Raw genomic sequence first — 18,997 nt, 5'->3', positions numbered from 1 at the left:
AGAGAAATATTGATTAAATAAGTGAAACACAATTTGATTCTTAAACAGCATGAATTTACTTACTAAGAAAACTAGTGACCCATCAAGTCCAAGCATCTAAGGAAAAAATAAAATAATTAAATAACAATAGTCAGTAGGATTTTCTATTCTAAAGAACCTCTTTTGCCTTTATACATTTTTGCCTAACAATTAAGTACAAAGGTTTCATACTCTTATGTATGAATGTTCTAATACATTTCCATTCATGTATGTTTCACTGATTAGAATGTTATTTTGGGGGGCAGCTAGGAGGTGCAGTGGATAGAGCACCAGCCCTGGAGTCAGGAGTACCTGAGTTCAAATCTGGCCTCAGACACTTAACACTTACTAGCTGTGTGACCCCTGGGCAAGTCACTTAACCCCAATTGCCTCACTTAAAAAAAAAAAGTTATTTTTTTTCCTGTTTCCCTGAAAGAAAAGTCTAAATACACTTAATATCTTGGTACTTAGTTCTAGGATTAGATAGTTCATTAGTGCATAATTAGTATAGGCATGTTGAAAACTATCATTGTTCTTACATATGAATTTGTCATTTTACATTTTGAAAGAGCATATAATAATTCAAATCAAACTGTTCCTAAAACTAGCAATGTTTCAAAATACAGGTTGAAAATAAAAGCCCAGAGGCAGCTAGGTGGCGCAGTGGATAGAGCACCAGCCCTGGAGTCAGGAGGACCTGAGTTCAAATCTGACCTCAGACACTTAACACTAGCTGTGTGACCCTAGGCAAGTCACTTAACCCCAACTTCCTCACCAAAAAAAAAAAAAAGAAAGAAAGAAAAGCCCCCCAAATGCACAATTTCTCACTGAAAAAGACACTGATGTACTCCTCAAAATATAGTTTTGAACACTTTAGCATATTACAACAAGTTGTATCACTTATGAAGATGGCTGCTAAAGTAACTTTAATACCACTACATTCACCTACCATAAAACTGTGATACTTTACGACTAAAAAAATTCTTTTTCTAGGGGGCGGCTAAGTGGCACATTGGACAGAGCACCAGCCCTGGATTCAGGAGGACCTAAGTTCAAATCTAGCTTCAGATACTTGATACTTACTAGCTGTGTGACCCTGGGCAAGTCATTTAACCCACAACGCCCCATTAAAAAAAATATATATATATACATATATATATATATATATATATATATATATATATATATAAACACACATATATACACATATATATTTCTAAAAATGTCTACTGATACACCAACTTATCTAAATAGATATAATAATTCAATACATATTGTTTTAGTAAATATATCTGAATGTTCCTAACTTGTGCAATTGATTGTAGCTAAATATTCAGGCTACTCTGAGAATGAGAACCTACAACTTTCAGTACTTGATGAAAAGGGCTCTTACTCACTCTCTCCCATGTTAATTCTTCAGCGGCTCGATCCCATTCTAAAGCATTCCAGTTCATGTCATCTGAAATAATAATTATAGTTTAGAGATGACTGAGGAACCTTGCACTGCAAATATTAATAGGAACTGTCTTTGAATTGAGTACTTTGTAGATACTTATAATAATTATACTAAACCTAATCTCATTATTGAGAGGGAAGTAAAAGAGATGAGCCACTGTGTAATCATTTTGGATTACACATGCCTTTGAACCAGACCTGCTCCCCTGGGCAAGGATGGCAGACAGGAACAGACCCACCAGTGGACACTGGAGGGCATGTCACAGTGAGAAGCCCAGTCTGGTGTGGTCAGAATCACCAGTGTACATCTTGGGGCTTGCCTGGCAACTCATGGTATTGAAACTAATTCAAATCGAGAATCTTTCCTGAAGCTGACGTCAGTTCAGGGAACAATGGCTTAGTTCATCTTAATAACATAAAATTAACTTTTATTAGACTTTCTGAATGTATTTCTTTGGTAGTTTGTAGACATGCTATTTTTTTGGCCCAGTAGAGAAACTGTTCTCGCCTCCCTCAGCCTCCCCTGCCTTACTTGGGTCGTGTTTAGATTATTAGCTAATATTTGAATTTGTAAAAGGAAAGGAGCCAGCATTAAGGTTAACTCTTTCTAAATGGTTTTTCTCTGCCATTCAAAAAGCATATGACTTAAAAATAAATTACCTGAAAATGAAAAGAAAAAAGAGAGAGGGAAGTAAAAAAGTAATTCATTAGCCCAATTATGAGCATAATACCTGGAAGGTACTTTAACTCTTTTAAACCACATCTACACACTTGAAAAATGAGGAAGAAATTTAATAAATTAGCTCAAGATTTAATAACATTTCATAAAATCTTGTCCAGTTTCCATTCATTCTTTACTATAAGATACATATGTATATATACATCTATATGACAGAGTTCCCATATATAGAGTATGAAACACACATAAATACAAGAATTAAGGTTAAAATTAGTTTAATATTTATGAATATTAAAAGTACAAAACATTCTTTAATTTACATTAAAATGAAACTTAAATTATAATAGCATCATTACTCTGAAATGCTATCTTACAACAGCTATTACCTTGTGCCCCATTATTAGCATCTGCTGCATCTTCAACTACAGCATCTTCCTCATCCTCATTATCTTCCTCTTCTTCATCAGCTTGTTCTTCCTGAATTTCAGGGTTTTCCCCTACTACTGCATCCTCAGCTGGTGGGTTAGCAGGCTGATCAATTGCAACATTTTCAGCACCATTTCCTACACCTGGAGCCTAAAATGATGACATATTCCAGATATGTGGATAACTTTTCTTAATTCTGCTATGCTTTGATCAATTTCTAAGAAAATAATTACTTTAGGGGCAGCTAGATGGCGGCACAGTGGCTGGCCCTGGATTCAGGAGAACCTGAGTTCAAATCTGGTCTGTCAGACACTTGACACTTACTAGCTGTGTGACCTTGGGCAAGTCACTTAACCCTCACTGCCTCGCCAAAAAAAGAAAAGAATTACTTTATCTAATACCAAATATATGAACTTCCATTTATCATTCTGAATTAAAGTATAACTTCTATAAAGTTTACCTATTTTAAACAACAGTATACTAATAGAAATCAGTGTGTGTGGTTAATTAATATTTAACGTTTCATAAACTAGAATAGTGCTAAAGTTTATATATCCAGATTTATTTTATTAGTCTCTTTTGAAATTCCCTTAGTTAAGTTTAGTAGTTTAGGTTAAAGTACTCTCCTGCTTTCACTGACTGCCCAGTAGTGAACTTTCCAATGGCCTTGCCAAGTCAGCTAACAATATAAATATCTTCCTAGCCAGCTAACAAATCCTCAAGTACCCGTGTTATCACTACTCAAAAAACACATGAGGTAAAGTGATGACTGGGACATCAAAAGCTTTCCACACACAAAGTGACAATGGCACTTCTGTCAGAATTTGGATCACTGTTTTTTTGCCTAATATCTAAAAAATGTATCTCCCTGTAGTTCTCCCCCAGTTCTGCTGAATACTCAAAGCAGTCAACACAGCTAGCACAATTACCAAAAAAAAGTTAAACATCATGCAATTGTTAATCTACAGTCTTTAAAGAACTCTTTTTCATGTCTTCAATATCTGATCCTGTGTCTATTGATAACACTCATGTAAAAGAGGGAGAAATTAAGGATATCCCTACAGGTAATCACGGAAATGTTGAAACATAAATTTCGAACTCCACTAACTATAACATTGCCCACAGTTCACAGCGAATAAGCATTTTACATCTAAAGACAAGCTGAGGGAAAGGAATTCAATTATTAAATTATTTTCTTAAATTCATAATGCAAGTCAGAAATAGACCCAGGCAAGCAGAAAGAGAAATTAATTTAGTATATTCCACTAGGTAATCCCAATCTCCCTGGTAAATCAAGAAGCCACACTATGATATCACTGTCCTAAATTTGTACACTTCTCATTTCAACAACATATTATTTTACCTTACTTTTGGGGGGGGGGGGGAGCGGGCAATGAGGGTTAAGTGACTTGCCCAGGGTCACACAGCTAGTAAGTGTCAAGTATCTGAGGTCAGATCTGAACTCAGGTCCTCCTGAATCCAAGGCCAGTGCTTTATCCACTGCTCCACCTAGCTGCCCCCATATTATTATTTTATAAGCATACCTGAGAAAGGAAACAAAGAGATGTTCAGACCATGAATAAGCAGAAATAATTCCATAACAATTAGACTTGGAACAAGTATTTTACCTCATTTTGTTGTCCAGCAGCATTGAGAGGTTGAGCGTGATTTTGTTCCAACCATTGTGGTGCTCCACCATGGACTATTTGTTCTCGCAACCACACAAGGCTGATGAATGCACAAAGAGTGCACGTCACCACAAAACAACCTTGCAAACAATCTGCCAATAAATTTTCCCTATTAAAAAAAAAGCAACATAATTATTTCCACAGTAACAAAAGCAATTTAAAATGGGTTCATCTACATTTCCAGTAAACTGTCAACTATCCAGAGAATGATACAAAATGATGTTTGTTGATCGCTCCAGACAGCTGAAGAATATCAAGGAATAATGGAAAATATGACATGCTGCATTCATTATATTTATATGGCTTCATCTACTTTCTGAATTTTCAGATATTTCCATAGGTTTACAGTCCCAATACTTATCCTTGTAGTCTCAAATCTAACTAGTGTGGTTTTTCCTATGGAGGTATCACTTAGAGTGGATCATAATTCAAGGGGGGTGTTTACCTAAGGTATATCAGATACTTAGGATTTGTATGATTCTGGGGCAAGTTTCTCTGGTACTGAGTGAATGCCAGACTCTTGACTTTTCTGAACTTCAATAATCACAGAAATAAAATGAAAACAAAACTTTTTCTTTGCTTTTACTTTACTCATTCATAATATTTTGTCTACTTCTAATTTTTTTGCTTTCTCCTGAGATGACCTTTATTTACAGTCCTTTCAGGACCACATGACAAAACTTCCATGTTTTTCCTCCTGAGAGGACTTTAAACTTAAGTAGTAACTTCCTCATCTGTAAAAAGAGGTGATTATATAGTACCTATTTTATAAAGCTAAAATGAGATATGTAAAGCACTTTCCAAATATTAAATGTCTCCAGGTCAGGTATTTGTTGTTTGTTTTTTTTTAAGTTTACACTGTGGAAATTAGATTTAAAGTTCTAAATGCAGTGATCAGTTTTTAGCAATTTAAAGAAGTATGGGGGGGGCAGCTAGGTGGCACAGCGGATAAAGCACTGGCCCTGGATTCAGGAGGACCTGAGTTCAAATCCGGTCTCAGACACTTGACACTTACTAGCTGTGTGACCCTGGGCGAGTCACTTAAACCCTCATTGCCTCACCCCCGCAAAAAGAAGTATGGTTCCAGATGCAAGGTCTAAGAAGAATAAAGCTACAAATCTACTAAAAGTGTAAAATACTATGCCTTTCTTATCTTTTCCTTTTTGAGTTAATTGCATGGGAATATGTGCTTTAGGAGGATCTCTCAATGCCAGATAGATCCTTATAGCCTTTTTTTTTATTAACATAAAAAAGCAGTAGAATGAATTAAGAAAGGCTAAATGTAAGAAACAAGTAAATCTAAATGGACAAAACCGTATTAAAGTTTTTAACGAAGCAATTTAAATTGCTTCTAAGTCTATTAACAGAGAGCCAAGTGTTCTCTTCTATTTTTAGAAAGTTACAAAATGCTTTATACATTAGAATTAAGAAGCACTGAGATAACTAGGTAAAATGTTATCAGAGATTATATCCTAAATGTCATGAAATAGACAAATGTGATGTACATGGACTCAAAGGTCTTTATTGTTTTGTTTGTAAAGCCATTAATGAATTTAATGTGAACTCACTGTACAAATTAATTATCCCATTCAAAACAAATCTTAAGTTATAGAACCAACCTTTAAGCATGTAGCTTTAAATGGAATATCGTGTATAAACAATGTACTCATAGTTATAAATCTCATCTGTAAATCCTTCTGAAGAGTATAACAGCTATCCTTTCAAAGATAATAGAAAAAGCTATAAAAAGTATATGCCTTCCCATAGGGTAAGGGAGCAATCTTAAATTTCAACTTGAACATAGGAAGAAAACAAATAAGCAGTAAAAATGAATCATTTGAATCAAGCAATTTTCTCATCACATTGGTTTACACTTACGTTGACAGCATATCCAATGGCAGTGTCAATAGTGAGCTCACAGAGCCAGTAAACAAGCACTTGTAGATACGACCTGTACTCCCCCCCCCAAAAAAAAAAAAGTTACAGCAACAGTGGCAACTTTTAGACAATTTACAATGCTTATGTTTGTAATTACCTACTACACATTAACTTACATTCTCTATGAGGACATCAAAACCTGAGAGTGGATCAAAATACAAATACTTCTAAATTTGTTTTAAAATACTGTCTCTCCCTTAAATTACAAGTAAATCATAATTACTTAAATTTACTTAATTTTAATTACTAGATTTTGCTTAAATTCAAGTAAATCAGATAAAATGTTCAAAGAACTCCTTATCCAAGTCAAACCTCACACCACAAAATTTCCCATTACATATCTTATATAAGTCATCCATATTACAGATTTAAATCAAATCTTCTAATGAACATCTGCATTTCACTATGACAGAACATGAAGATATTTCTATTGTTACTGGAGGGAAGTGAAGGGCAGAAGGAAGAGGAGGCTTTCCTATTCAACTTGTCTACCACTACCCTATCCACTTTGGTGTTCACCTATATTCCAGATTTAGTGTTACAAGGAAGTTTTCAAAACAAGGTGGAAGAGAAACTTAAACCCTAGAAGGTATGACATCAGCTTTCTAGAAATCCAAAATTTGAGGATAATTACAATATGACTTAAGCACTTAATCATTTGCCCAAGGTCTGAGTCTGCTCTTTGGATTCTTTCCCAAATAATAATTATTATTCTCCATATTTTCTTCATTTTTCTTCCCTAGATTCTCTTTGGGAAAAGTTTACCTAGATTAAATTTCCAAAAATGAATTCCTAATATAACTAAATACCATTAACCCAATTTCTTTTTTTAAGTGAAATTTCTTTATGTTTAAGAACATTATATAAGTATTTTTTTTTTTAGTGAGGCAATTGGGGTTAAGTGACTTGCCCAGGGTCACACAGCTAGTAAGTGTTAAGTGTCTGAGGCCGGATTTGAACTCAGGTACTCCTGACTCCAGGGCCGGTGCTTTATATAAGTATTAAAAGATATGACATGGAATAATATGATATAATTGTATCTATTATGCAATATTTAAGAAATCTAGCTCTGAAAAACTATACTTACATGCTGTAAGAGGTACGACTCCCAACCATGCAAAGGCCACAAGTGTATAGTGAAACCAGTAACGTATTGCTGTGCCAATACTTGTAACCAGTCCCGCAAAAATATCTTGGATTGGTAGCCTTGAAGGCATATCTGGGGAATAAACTGAAAGATAAAAAACAGAATTCATAAAACTTATATTCTGCTAAAAAAGGCTACTTATATTAAAAGTTGGGCTAAAAGAACATATATATGAGCATAACAATGTAAACAATATAAATATTGAAAGACCATAAAACTCTAATAAAAAAGTCAATGTGAGTACCATATGATCACTATTAAAAAAAAGATCCTCCTTTCTGTTAAGAGCTAATAAACTTTTTTGGGAAACGTACTTTGAACTGAAGATTGGGTATTTGGTAGAAAGCATATGTTGTAACAAAATGTATCAATAAATGTTTTAATTATCTATATCATATATATGAAATAGATATTGATCTATATAATAATTTTTTATGACAGGATACGCTTCTTAATAAAATGTTTCAGATAAATAGTTGTAACAAATGAATTCCATTACAGGGCTTATACCCCCAAAAAGCCACTGACAAGGGAAAAAAGTCCTCATATACTCCAAAATATTTATAGCAGCACTTTTTCTGATAACTAAAAATTGGAAACAAAGTAGATGCCCATCAGCTGGGGAATGGCTAAACAAATTATGGTAAATGAATGTAATGGAATAATACTATGCTGTAAGAAATTATGTGTGATAAATACACAGATAGAAATATGTATATGCACTGATGCAGAGTGAAGTAAGCAGAGCCAAGAAAACTAACTACAACAATGTAAGTGGAAAGAACAACACATCAAAAATTAAAATGTAAATGTAACAAAATTGTATAGATTCTCTTCAAATGAAAGGAAATGAAGAGATAACTCCAACCTATCCCTTCATGGAGATGGGAGGTCCACAGGTATTACACATTGTACATGCTTTTTCAATTTATTGATCAGCTGCACTAACTTTTTCTTTTCTCTTTTTCCTCTCCAAAAATACTATTTGTCATATGGTCTGGGACAGGGAGTAGGAGGGATATATGGGATACAATGGTGATATAAAAAATAGAAAATATCAACAAAAATTTACTATAATAAAGAGAAAAAAAGAAAAGAAATGTGACTGCTGACATTGTGAGGATCTTCAAAAAATTATGGAGAATAAGAGATATGTCACATGCCTGGAAGTGGGTAAATGGTGTCCTGGTTTTCAAAACAGGGAAGATAGCGGAATCTGCATACTATTGACTAGTGAGCTTAACTTTGATTCCTGACAAAATTCTAGAATATTATTAAAGGGACAGATAGGAAGTTACCAGATTTTCTCCATAATTTTTTTTTACATGGCCAACATGGGAATTTATTCTACATGACAAAAAATGTTTATAACATAAGTTTTGCTTTCTCAAATGGAGAGGGGGGCAGAGTTAGGGGGAATGATGAAGATGCATTTGTGTTTTTAAAAAGTGTTTTAATGTAAACCAAAAAAAAAAATAACTAGTTATATTAGGTAGATTAGAGAAATGCTGCTGTTATAACTGACCTAGATTTTGACAAAACATTTAAGATTTTACCATGTTATGCTTATAGAACAGATGGAAAGATGAAGATTGTATATGTATTGTTTATATTATATACTTTGTGCATGTATTATATAATAATAATATATTATATAATAATTGTATATGTATGTGTGTTGTTGCTGTTTGTCCTTCATTCCCAAAGAGGACCATGACATCGGGACGATGTCATGACTTGCAGAGAACTGGATTTAAGTGAGAGAGGGCTGTGCAAAGTCACCAACCTCCCTCTCTCCTCCAGAGCCATCTGGATTCAGTAGCAAGACATGTATCTGGACGACTGGAGATGGCCCTGGATGTTTGAGGCAATTGGAGAAAAGTGACTTGCTCAGGATTACACAGCTAGTAAGTGTCTGAGATGAGATCTAAACTCAGGTCCTCCCAACTTCAGGGCCAGTGCTCTATCCACTATGCCACCTACCTACCTACCTATCTATCTATCCACATTATCATTCTGTATGTATGTAAATATATAAAAAATACAACTGAATGGCTAAACCATAAATAGTGAATTTGTGCTTGTGCCTATGCTATTCAACATTTTTTAATCATTAATCAAGGAATAGATGGCATACTTTCCCAATTTGCAGATAACACAAACTTAAGTATAAGCATGTTAGCTAAGGATAGCTAACATGTAAAAAGACAGGATCTAGATCCAAAAAGATCTTGAAACATATATTGTTGAGCTAAATTAAATAAGATAAAATTTGACAGGATAAATGTAAAGTCAGGTTTAAAAAATGATAAACTTCAGAGGTGTTAAGATATGGAAGGTATGGCTAAATCCCAGGTTCAATGAAAAAGATTTGTGGTTTTAGATCATATGCTTAATAAGGCAATGTGATATGGCAGTCAAAAGTTAACAAGATTTCAGGGTACATTAAGAGAAGCATATTAGGGAGGTGATAATCCCACTGTACTTTGCCCTGGTCAGACAACATCTGAGGTGCTCCTTTTTAGGAAGGTCAATGATAAACTGGAAATAATCTAGAGGCTAGAGGATAGCAACCAGAGATCAAGCCTCAAGATCATGCCACATGAGGATCAGCTGGAGCAAATACAAATATTTATTCTGGAGAGGCTATCCTGTTCAGGTATAGATGAACTCTATGTCCTTAGAAGTACCTTCCAAATTTGAGATTCTGTGGATAATTGGAAGCTAAAGAAAACAACCTTCTAACAAAAAAATTAAAGGTGTGTGTATTTTTACAGACCTATTAATTTTTAAATTGTATGTGATAATTTTTCAGTTCTGAGTGATTAATAACAACATTGACTTTTGTGATGCCGATACCTGGATTTCAGAATGAAAAGCTAGAGGAATGATATAATCCAAACAACTTTTTACACAGAGGAGGAAACGGAGTCCTAGAGTATAGTGATAAGTGGCAAAGTCAGAATTCAAATCCAGTTCGTTCCAGTCAGGTATATGAATTTCCAGAGATGACAATATAATTATACATTGTCTTAATGGTATTTATTTCCCAATTGCATGTAAAGATAGTATTCAACATTCATTTACATAAGAATTTGAGTTCAAAATTTTTCTCCCTCCTTCCCTTATACTTTGTCAAAGAAAAGAGAAGCTTGTTTCATTTATCCCCAGTGGGGAAAAAATACAAAGTCAATAAGACTCATTTCTACCACACACATTTTTATGCCTTAAAGTACATAAAAAAATTTAACCCTTGCAAACTTTATGTCCCAGAAAAAGCATACACACCTACACATACCTATATTTAATAGATGTTTCTATTATAATTACACCAAAATTGATAGCATGGGGGTGGCTGATTAGTTTTCCCCACACCTTCCTTTCAATGGATCAGGCACTTATTCCTGCTTTAATAAAATATTATCAATATTTTATTAAATACTGAAGTAGAATTTAAGTTTTTTGAGGGCAAGTGACCCATACTTTTGCCTTTGTATATTCAACACTTTAGCATAGTGCCTTAAAGTTAGCAAACACTAAATTAGTGTTTGTTGAACTTAATTCACTATTTGAGATGTCAGACATAACAGATCTAGTAATACATCAAATCTGTGATTACAAATGTTTTTAAAAACAAACAAGGTAAGATGAAAAAGGAGTTCAGAATACTTTTTATACTAAAAATCACAGAGGAATAAAATACGAAAGGAATGGATAAAGATTTAACTATTACTTCCTTTTATTTTAATTTTTTAAATATTACTTTAAAATTTCAAGTTGAGAGTTACAAGATTACAATATACACAAAGGCAATAAAAGGTGTAAATACTATAAACTTACTTGGTGTGAAAGCAAATCTGTGTTTGCATAGTTCACAGTATTCTTTTCTGCTGTGTTTCAACCACTGAACTAAGCTGAAATTACAAATACATAATATTTATAAATAATGCAAAAATCGTATACTTTTACACACAAAATAAATTTTTTAAGTTTAGGTTTATAATAACTATAATTTTAATTTTTTTAAGAAAAAGCTTTCCCCATCTTCAAAACCCTGCATTTTATTTTGACCTTTTGTATAACTACATAACATTTTACATAACTATATAATGATACCATAACAGTAACTAGAACTTTGGAGGTAGGAGTTAAAGGGAGAGGAAGAGCATCTTCCACTTCAGGGCAGTCACACAGGTACAGGACTACAGAAGAACCACAAGGCAGAGAGGACTGTCACAGAGAAGAAGCACAAACTCCCACCACCTCAACTGAGTATGTCCCAAGTGCTGGAATTTCCAATTAAAGATCTAATGGTACCTTCAGTAATATAGTCAGAAAGAAAAAGGCATTGAAAATGAAAACCAAAAAAAGATTATGAATAAATATATTTATATGAAGCTTAAAGACAATCTATAAGGGTACTTAATCAGTAAGGATTTATTAATAAGCACCTGCTATGTGCCAGGTGTTGAGGATAATATAAAAATGAGACAGCTCCTGTCTTGAAGGAATTAATGTTTTACAGGAGGAGACATAGAATGTTCATAAATTAGAAGGTACAAAATAAACACACACAATTTGGAAATTAGGAAAGTCTTCCTAATGTAGAAAATGGCACTTGAGCTGAGCTTTGAATTCTAAGAGGCAGAGGTAAAAAGGGAGATTGCTCCAGACCTGGGGGTCGGTCTGAAAGGAATAGAGGCAAAAGATGGAATGTTGTATAGGGAGAACAGCAAGTAGAGGCCAGGTTGGCTTAAGCACAAAGTGCATAATAAGGGCAAGTAATATGCAATTACTTCCAAGTACCAAAACTGCTTCAAGGAAAAAAAAAAACAAAAATAATCTGGCCTCAGAAAAACCTCAATGGATTAGTAAGACTGAAGTAGATGTTCTCAAATGTTTCATCCAGCTATATAATGTTCAGATTCTTTGATTATTATTTTGTTCCCCAGCAATTATTTTTTATTTACCTAAAGTTTCTACTTCTTTATGATACTTTAAAATTTATCTGAAGTAGGTAGTTATTGTCAATTCCTCCCATTAACAAAGAGATGAGGAAAACCAAGTACATGTTATTTCCATTACACCACTGTTTCTTCCACATTACCTGGTGTCCAATGCTAATAATAGTAACTCAATACTAATTATGGATTTGTAAAATTCATAATCGAATAATGTGTCTGTTTTCTTGTTCAAAACTGTGATACTTGTACTTAGAAAAACTGTGTGCAATTCTTACTTAAAGCTTTACTCAAAAAGGTGCTACACAGGGGCAGCTAGGTGGCGCAGAGGATAGAGCACTGGACCTGGATTCAGGAGGACCCGAGTTCAAATCCAGCCTCAGACACTTAACACTAGCTGTGTGACCCTGGGCAAGTCACTTAACCCCAATTGCCTCATCAAAACAACAACAACAAAAAAAAGGTTCTACACAGCTAGAGAAGATATAAAGCACAACAACTAAGAAACTAGAGGGCACGCTCTATGAGAAAAGAATAAATAATTAGGACTCTTCAGTCTGCAAAGGTTGAAAGGGAGATTAGTCAAATTCTTGAATTTTATTAGTAGTACAAATATCAGCATGTTCATCAAACACTAAAAGACAGACATACCTCATATAATTTCCTAATCAACATTATCTCAAAATAATATCAAATAACCAAAGGCTGGTATTCCACTATGAAAAACCTATTGTAAATGGTGGTTGTCCCCTCTCATCACAAATCCCCAAACTCAGGGGATACTGGTAGAGAGTGGCTTTTGTAGGCAATCAGAAAACTCTTGTTGGCCCATCCCAACAAAAGTCACCACTACAAGCAAAGGAAGAGCAGAGCTCCTATATAAAACAACATTCCCTACACTCACTTTTCTCTCTGTATTGCTATTTTGGCCAACAAAGTTTTTGCAGTACCAATGACCAATACCAGTCAAGATATGCCCACAATAGAAATAGAACACACTCTGAAATTTCAAAGAATCTAGTATATATAAAAATTCAATAAACATTTATTTGCACAATTTATTTTGCACCAATTTATTTTGCAGGGCACAGTGCTAAAGTACAGAGATAAATAAGACACTGCCTTTATTTTTAAAAAGCTTTTAATTTCTTATTGGTGCACATATACTACTTTACCCAGCAGGCAGTCAACACATGGAATTCCTTACCTCCAACAGATAGTAAAAGCTGAAAATATAAATTCAAGAAGTATTTAGATAAATACATGGATGATAGATCCATAATATTTTATTAGGGAAGTTAGCAATTTGGGGGCATAATGCTAATCTTTTAGATTATTTTTCATGGGATATTCATGCTTTCCCTCAAAACATAATATAATGTCATCATTAATTAAAATACTGAGAAGGAAGCATCATTGTTGGATTCCCTCCTCCTTAGGAAATCTTCAAGCAGAAGCTGGATAACCACTTATCAGATCTGTTATGGTCAGGATTCCTTTCACATATGGGTTAGACTAGATGGTCACTGATGTCTCTTCCAACCCTCGAATTTTGTGATTTTTGCCTAATTATAGATGGCATTTGTAATGTCAAATTGTTCTCATCGATCCTATCTTTATATCCTCAGCACCTAGCACAGAGACAGCAAAGAATAGGTCCTCTATAACTATTTATTAGTTACTGAATACTGGGTATATAGTTGAGTAACTGTTATTTCATATGAAATAAACTGACATTACTGAATCCTGTTTAATTGTCCTTTTTATGAAGCTTGAAGCAATGAAGCAAATATGACTCCCTTCCATGTTCCTTCCCATCTGTAAACTCAAGCTGTATCCTATCATGTCCAAAATGTTGTCCATTTTTTGAACCCAGCCTAACTGAAGTGACCTTTAACATTAATGCTCGTGCTAAGGTAAGAGTCTGTGTGCTATGACAGTTTATGTGCTAAATTCAGACATTGTGAAAGAGTTTGGATATAACTGATATCTGGCCCCTCTAAGAATGTAATGCTTTCTTTTCCTATTTTTTATACACACACACACACACACACACACACACACACACACACACACACACACACACACGCATGCACACACAAAATATTTTAATTCAGTGGGTGCAAGTTTTCTCATAAAGAAACCTGTTTTGCCAATTGGCTAACTGCTTAATATAAGCTCTGAGAAAAATCTTACCTAAAAGAAAATATAAAGTGTCCATGTCACTAATTATAATCTATATTTCTTCTCCCTATGAAAATCTGGGATGCTTGAGTAGTATTTTTTTTTAAATCACAGCAGATAATAATATATTAAAAATAACAGGGTTTATACCTTTAAACAATAAATTATGCTAGCAATAAAAATGAGTTTTGAAATGTATTTTCTAAAAAAATCTACTCACCATTCTTGATGGATAAATTTAATACTGCCAGTACATACACATGGATGATATAGCGGTTTCTCAGGTGTTCCTTCTGATCGACACACCCTACATATGTCTGTTAATCAAGAATAAAAACTCATTTATCTTTGGCTTAATCATCATTGTAAAAAGAAATAAGACCAGAAATATTGCAGTATAGCACATTAGGAAAGGTATTATGCTGTAAAATGGTAATAGACTATCATGAATATAATTACATTTTTTGAAATCTGACACTAAAATGTTTATTCCTTAATGAAAATCTGACTAATTCATAACAAAACACTCTGCATAGATTCAAGAAAGAATTTCATGTAGACAAGAGCAGAAATGGCACCTTTTTATATATCTACCATTTAATAATAGTATATTTACAAAATGCTGCATAGGGTATGAAAAAAAGGAAACCTGAGTACAGTGTCAATGCACAAACACAAGGAAAAGTCATTTGATGACCTATCAGGATCACAATAGCAGTAGCTACAGAAATACTTTTGGCATATTATACACAAAAGGGTAACAAAAGAAACTCGTTTTCTGATGAAAGTCTCTCTAAAAATCACAGAAAACTAATTAAAGAAAATCATGGCTTATCTCAACCAGTGACTTCTGCACAGAAATAATTTGTTTCTAACAGTTAGCAACTTTTTGAGTGAGTAAAAATGTATTATACTCCCAAATATGCAATAACATACTTTTTGCATATTAATTGCTAATAAGAGATGTGTGGGTCAAATAGTTTCTTTTCTCTTAAAGTCTAATTTTAAAAAGACTCCATAATGATGGTTAAAAAGTCAATTATTGGGGCAGCTAGGTGGTGCAGTGGATAAAGCACCGGCCTTGGATTCAGGAGGACCTGAGTTCAAATCTGACCTCAGACACTTGACACGCACTAGCTGTTTGGCCCTGGGCAAGTCACTTAACCCTAACTGCCTCACAAAAACAAAAAACAAAACAAAAAGTCAATTATCCAAATTGGACAGTTGGGAAGGAAAGAAAGTCCTACTTTTTAAAGTCCTTACTTTTTTAAAAGCCCTTCTATGTTAAAATTTCTAAAAACCTTTAAATGCATCTTTCCTTTTCAATCCCTTGAAATGCTAAAAATTATATTTTCGTTCTACCTGTATATGTTAAAGATTTCATTTATAAAAATGGGACATGTCCTATTATTCTTTGATTCAAAAATTCTTCTTTTAATTTCTACATTCCTTTTCCAGAAAAATTCAGTTAGCTTTCCAATATAAAACAAAATTATAATGTCTTATGATTTCATTAAATTAGAATTATAGAACCTTAAAATCAGAAGAAATCCAGGAAATCTGGTCTAATTGACTAATCTGAATATCCTCATCTATAAAATAAAGGATTCAGACTAGCTGGCCTCTGAGAACTCTTCCAGCCCTATATCTAGAATCAATAAATCACTCAATCAATGAACATTTATTAAGCACCTATTATGTGGTAGGTGCTAAAGATACAATTCAAAGAATTAAACCATCCCTACTTTCTGAGAATTCCATGATCCTGTGTAGGTATGCCTTCCATACAATTCAATTCAGCAAACAATTACCAAGGCTCCAAAAGAAAATAAGACACAAGATTTAAGACATATATACACATACTTAGGACATGTTTTGGAACATAAATGAATATAAAGTTAACAGTTTGCCATAGGAGATTTGAAGGAGAGATCATTTCTAACTAGAGGGACTCAGGACGACTTTAGTTAGATCTTTAAGATTTCAACAATCAATCAAGAAGTATTTATTAAATACTTATTAAGTGTCAAACACTTTGCTGGTTCTAACTAGGGATACCAAGACAAGAATGAAATGGTTCCTGTGTTCTGTAACTGTCCACAAAAAGAAATCTTAAGACAAAAATTAGAGAAATTATCTTAAATTTTAAAATTAACTTAGTTTCATCTGGGACATATAGAACAGTTTCTCAAACAATTCACCCAGTTAAAACCCTTTATGTTAAAGGGTTTGTCGTTTATTGCACTGAAGTGCCTACTACTTGAATGTCAAAGAACTGAATTAAACATAAAATAAGCCTGTGTCTTGCATCATTATCATCATCATCACCATTAAAAAAAATTTTCCAGTTAAAAGTGGAATGTTTCAACAGGTGTCACCAAGGCTCTTCTTGAAGACCACCAGTAATGGGAAATTCTCTACCTTTCAAAGAAGCTTATCCTATTTTTGGATCTAATTATTAGGAATTTCTTCCTTATATCTAACTTTCTTTACCTTCCAAACACTCATCCTGGTTATAAGCTCTGGGGTCAATTAGAACAAGCTGAATCCTGTTCCATGTGGCACACCTTCAAATTCTTTCAACTGATCCATGTGTGACATGACTTTGAGTCACTACCTCATTCTGGTTTTTCTCCTCTGGACAAATTCTATTAAGGTTCCACTCAGAATATGGTGTACAGAATACAGAAAATTATTTTGCTCAACTATGCATATTTGTTACAAGGGTTTTTCTTTTTCTTCTTTTTTTTTTGAAGGAGTGGGAGAGAGAAAATTGATTTTTAATCAAAAAATAATTTGAATGTAGATGACTAGAACTGACCTCAATACTCAAATTGTAGTCAGGGAAAGAAAGACTATCATCTTTTTCTACTATATGACACTGCTTCTCTCTTTAAAATAATCTGGTATGTGAAGATGCCAGAACAAAAATATCTATAGAAAAAAAATCTATAGATATGACATTACTAAATAAGGCAAATGAACAAATCTTCTAAGGTAACCTACTCCAGGCTTCTCAATTACATTATCTTAGTGACATTCAAGATTAGAGCTTAAAACCATGCACGGCTCTTTCCTGTAAAATCTGTAGCTCTTAATTTGGAACACAAAGTTTTAAAAATCGATGTTCAGGGCAGCTATGTGATGCAGTGGATAAAGCACCGGCCCTGGATTCAGGAGGACCTGAGTTCAAATCCAGACACTTGAGACTCACTAGCTGTGTGACCCTGGGCAAGTCACTTAACCCTCATTGCCCCACCAAAAAAAAAAAATCAATGTTAAAATTTGTTTTTACATGTAAGTTGGGGGAAAAAGAAAATTCTAAATGAAAAAAAAGAAGAAAAAACTGTAGCTTTTCACGATTGATAACTCTTTATTAAAAAGAATAACACATCATTTTATACAGTATCCTCAGCAATGAAAATTCAAGTGAATTTCCTACATAACTGATAAAAATCCTTTTAAGCAATAAATTTTACTTCAAACTATTTTTGCATGGTGCTTTTTTAAGCACATAAAATATGTTTTTAATCAATTCTGGGACATAATTATGAACAATACTTATTGTACTATATACCATTATAAAAATTATTTGTGCTGTATTCCCAGCTGACTCTTCTTTTTGAGGTCATGTCATCTTCTTTTTTTTTTTAACGGGGCAATGGGGTTAAGTGACTTGCCCAGGGTCACACAGCTAGTAAGTGTTAAGTGTCTGAGGCCGGATTTGAACTCAGGAACCGGTGTTTTATCCACTGTGCCACCTAGCCGCCCCATGTCTTCTTTTTTATAATATTTCTGTGTCCCTTTGCTGTGAACAACAATACCTGCCTTTGGCATTCTTCCCCATGCTATTACTCCAATTTGCTATTTTTGAGCTGCTATGGACTAAGAAGCCAGATAACTAAACTTAAAGGAATCAAGTGCAGCAAAGTTATTTATTGAGATGATCAATAGCTTCAGTAAAGTTGTATACTACAAATAAAATAAAAATCAACAACATTTCTGCATAAGAACAAACCCCAAGAAACAAAAATAGAAGGGGAAATCCCATTCCAATAACTATAAAATGCATAAAATATGCTGGAATCAACCTATCAAATCACACAAAAGACTAGTACAGAACCTACAAAGTGCTCCTTAAAGAAATAAAAAACAACCTAAATAGCTGGAAGAATATTGAGTACTAATGGCAGGCTAATAAATGAATGAATGGATGAAAAAGCATTTATTAAGCACTTTACTATGTGCCAAACACTGTGCTAAAATAATAAGTGAGTATGCCCCCATATGAAACACAAATACACATATAAACCAAGTGATGCTTAGATAATATTTAAAACTCATGCTCTTGCTTTAGCCTATTGTTTGTGACAGAATATTTATATTCAGAAATTGAAGAAAAGTCTAGACACTTGTGCATTTAGAGGGATTTGCCTTGGCAAGAAAAGACCACCTCATTATGTGAGACAAGGGTGAAGGAGGAAATAGTAGCAGAGGCATA

General features: G+C 33.7%; 1 protein-coding gene across 7 annotated transcripts in view; it reads right to left on the bottom strand.

Moving 5' to 3' along the window:
• MARCHF6 (membrane associated ring-CH-type finger 6) overlaps nt 1-18,997 on the bottom strand; it is a 98,052-nt gene that overhangs the window by 47,904 nt on the left and 31,151 nt on the right. For all 7 annotated transcript variants that reach the window (XM_043987560.1, XM_043987234.1, XM_043987483.1 and 4 more), the window contains 8 exons: nt 14,717-14,813; nt 11,192-11,265; nt 7,292-7,435; nt 6,145-6,217; nt 4,207-4,375; nt 2,539-2,728; nt 1,416-1,477; nt 64-96 (listed from right to left, as the gene is read on the bottom strand). In XM_043987560.1, the coding sequence (XP_043843495.1) occupies nt 64-96; nt 1,416-1,477; nt 2,539-2,728; nt 4,207-4,375; nt 6,145-6,217; nt 7,292-7,435; nt 11,192-11,265; nt 14,717-14,813 (842 nt within the window). The remainder of the gene's footprint in view (nt 1-63; nt 97-1,415; nt 1,478-2,538; nt 2,729-4,206; nt 4,376-6,144; nt 6,218-7,291; nt 7,436-11,191; nt 11,266-14,716; nt 14,814-18,997) is intronic.

This window comes from Dromiciops gliroides, chromosome 1 (genome assembly GCF_019393635.1).
Source record: "Dromiciops gliroides isolate mDroGli1 chromosome 1, mDroGli1.pri, whole genome shotgun sequence".
Classification (NCBI taxonomy): Eukaryota; Metazoa; Chordata; class Mammalia; order Microbiotheria; family Microbiotheriidae; genus Dromiciops; species Dromiciops gliroides.
Note: the sequence above shows the minus strand (reverse complement) of the source record. Positions and strands in the feature narration are given on the sequence as shown.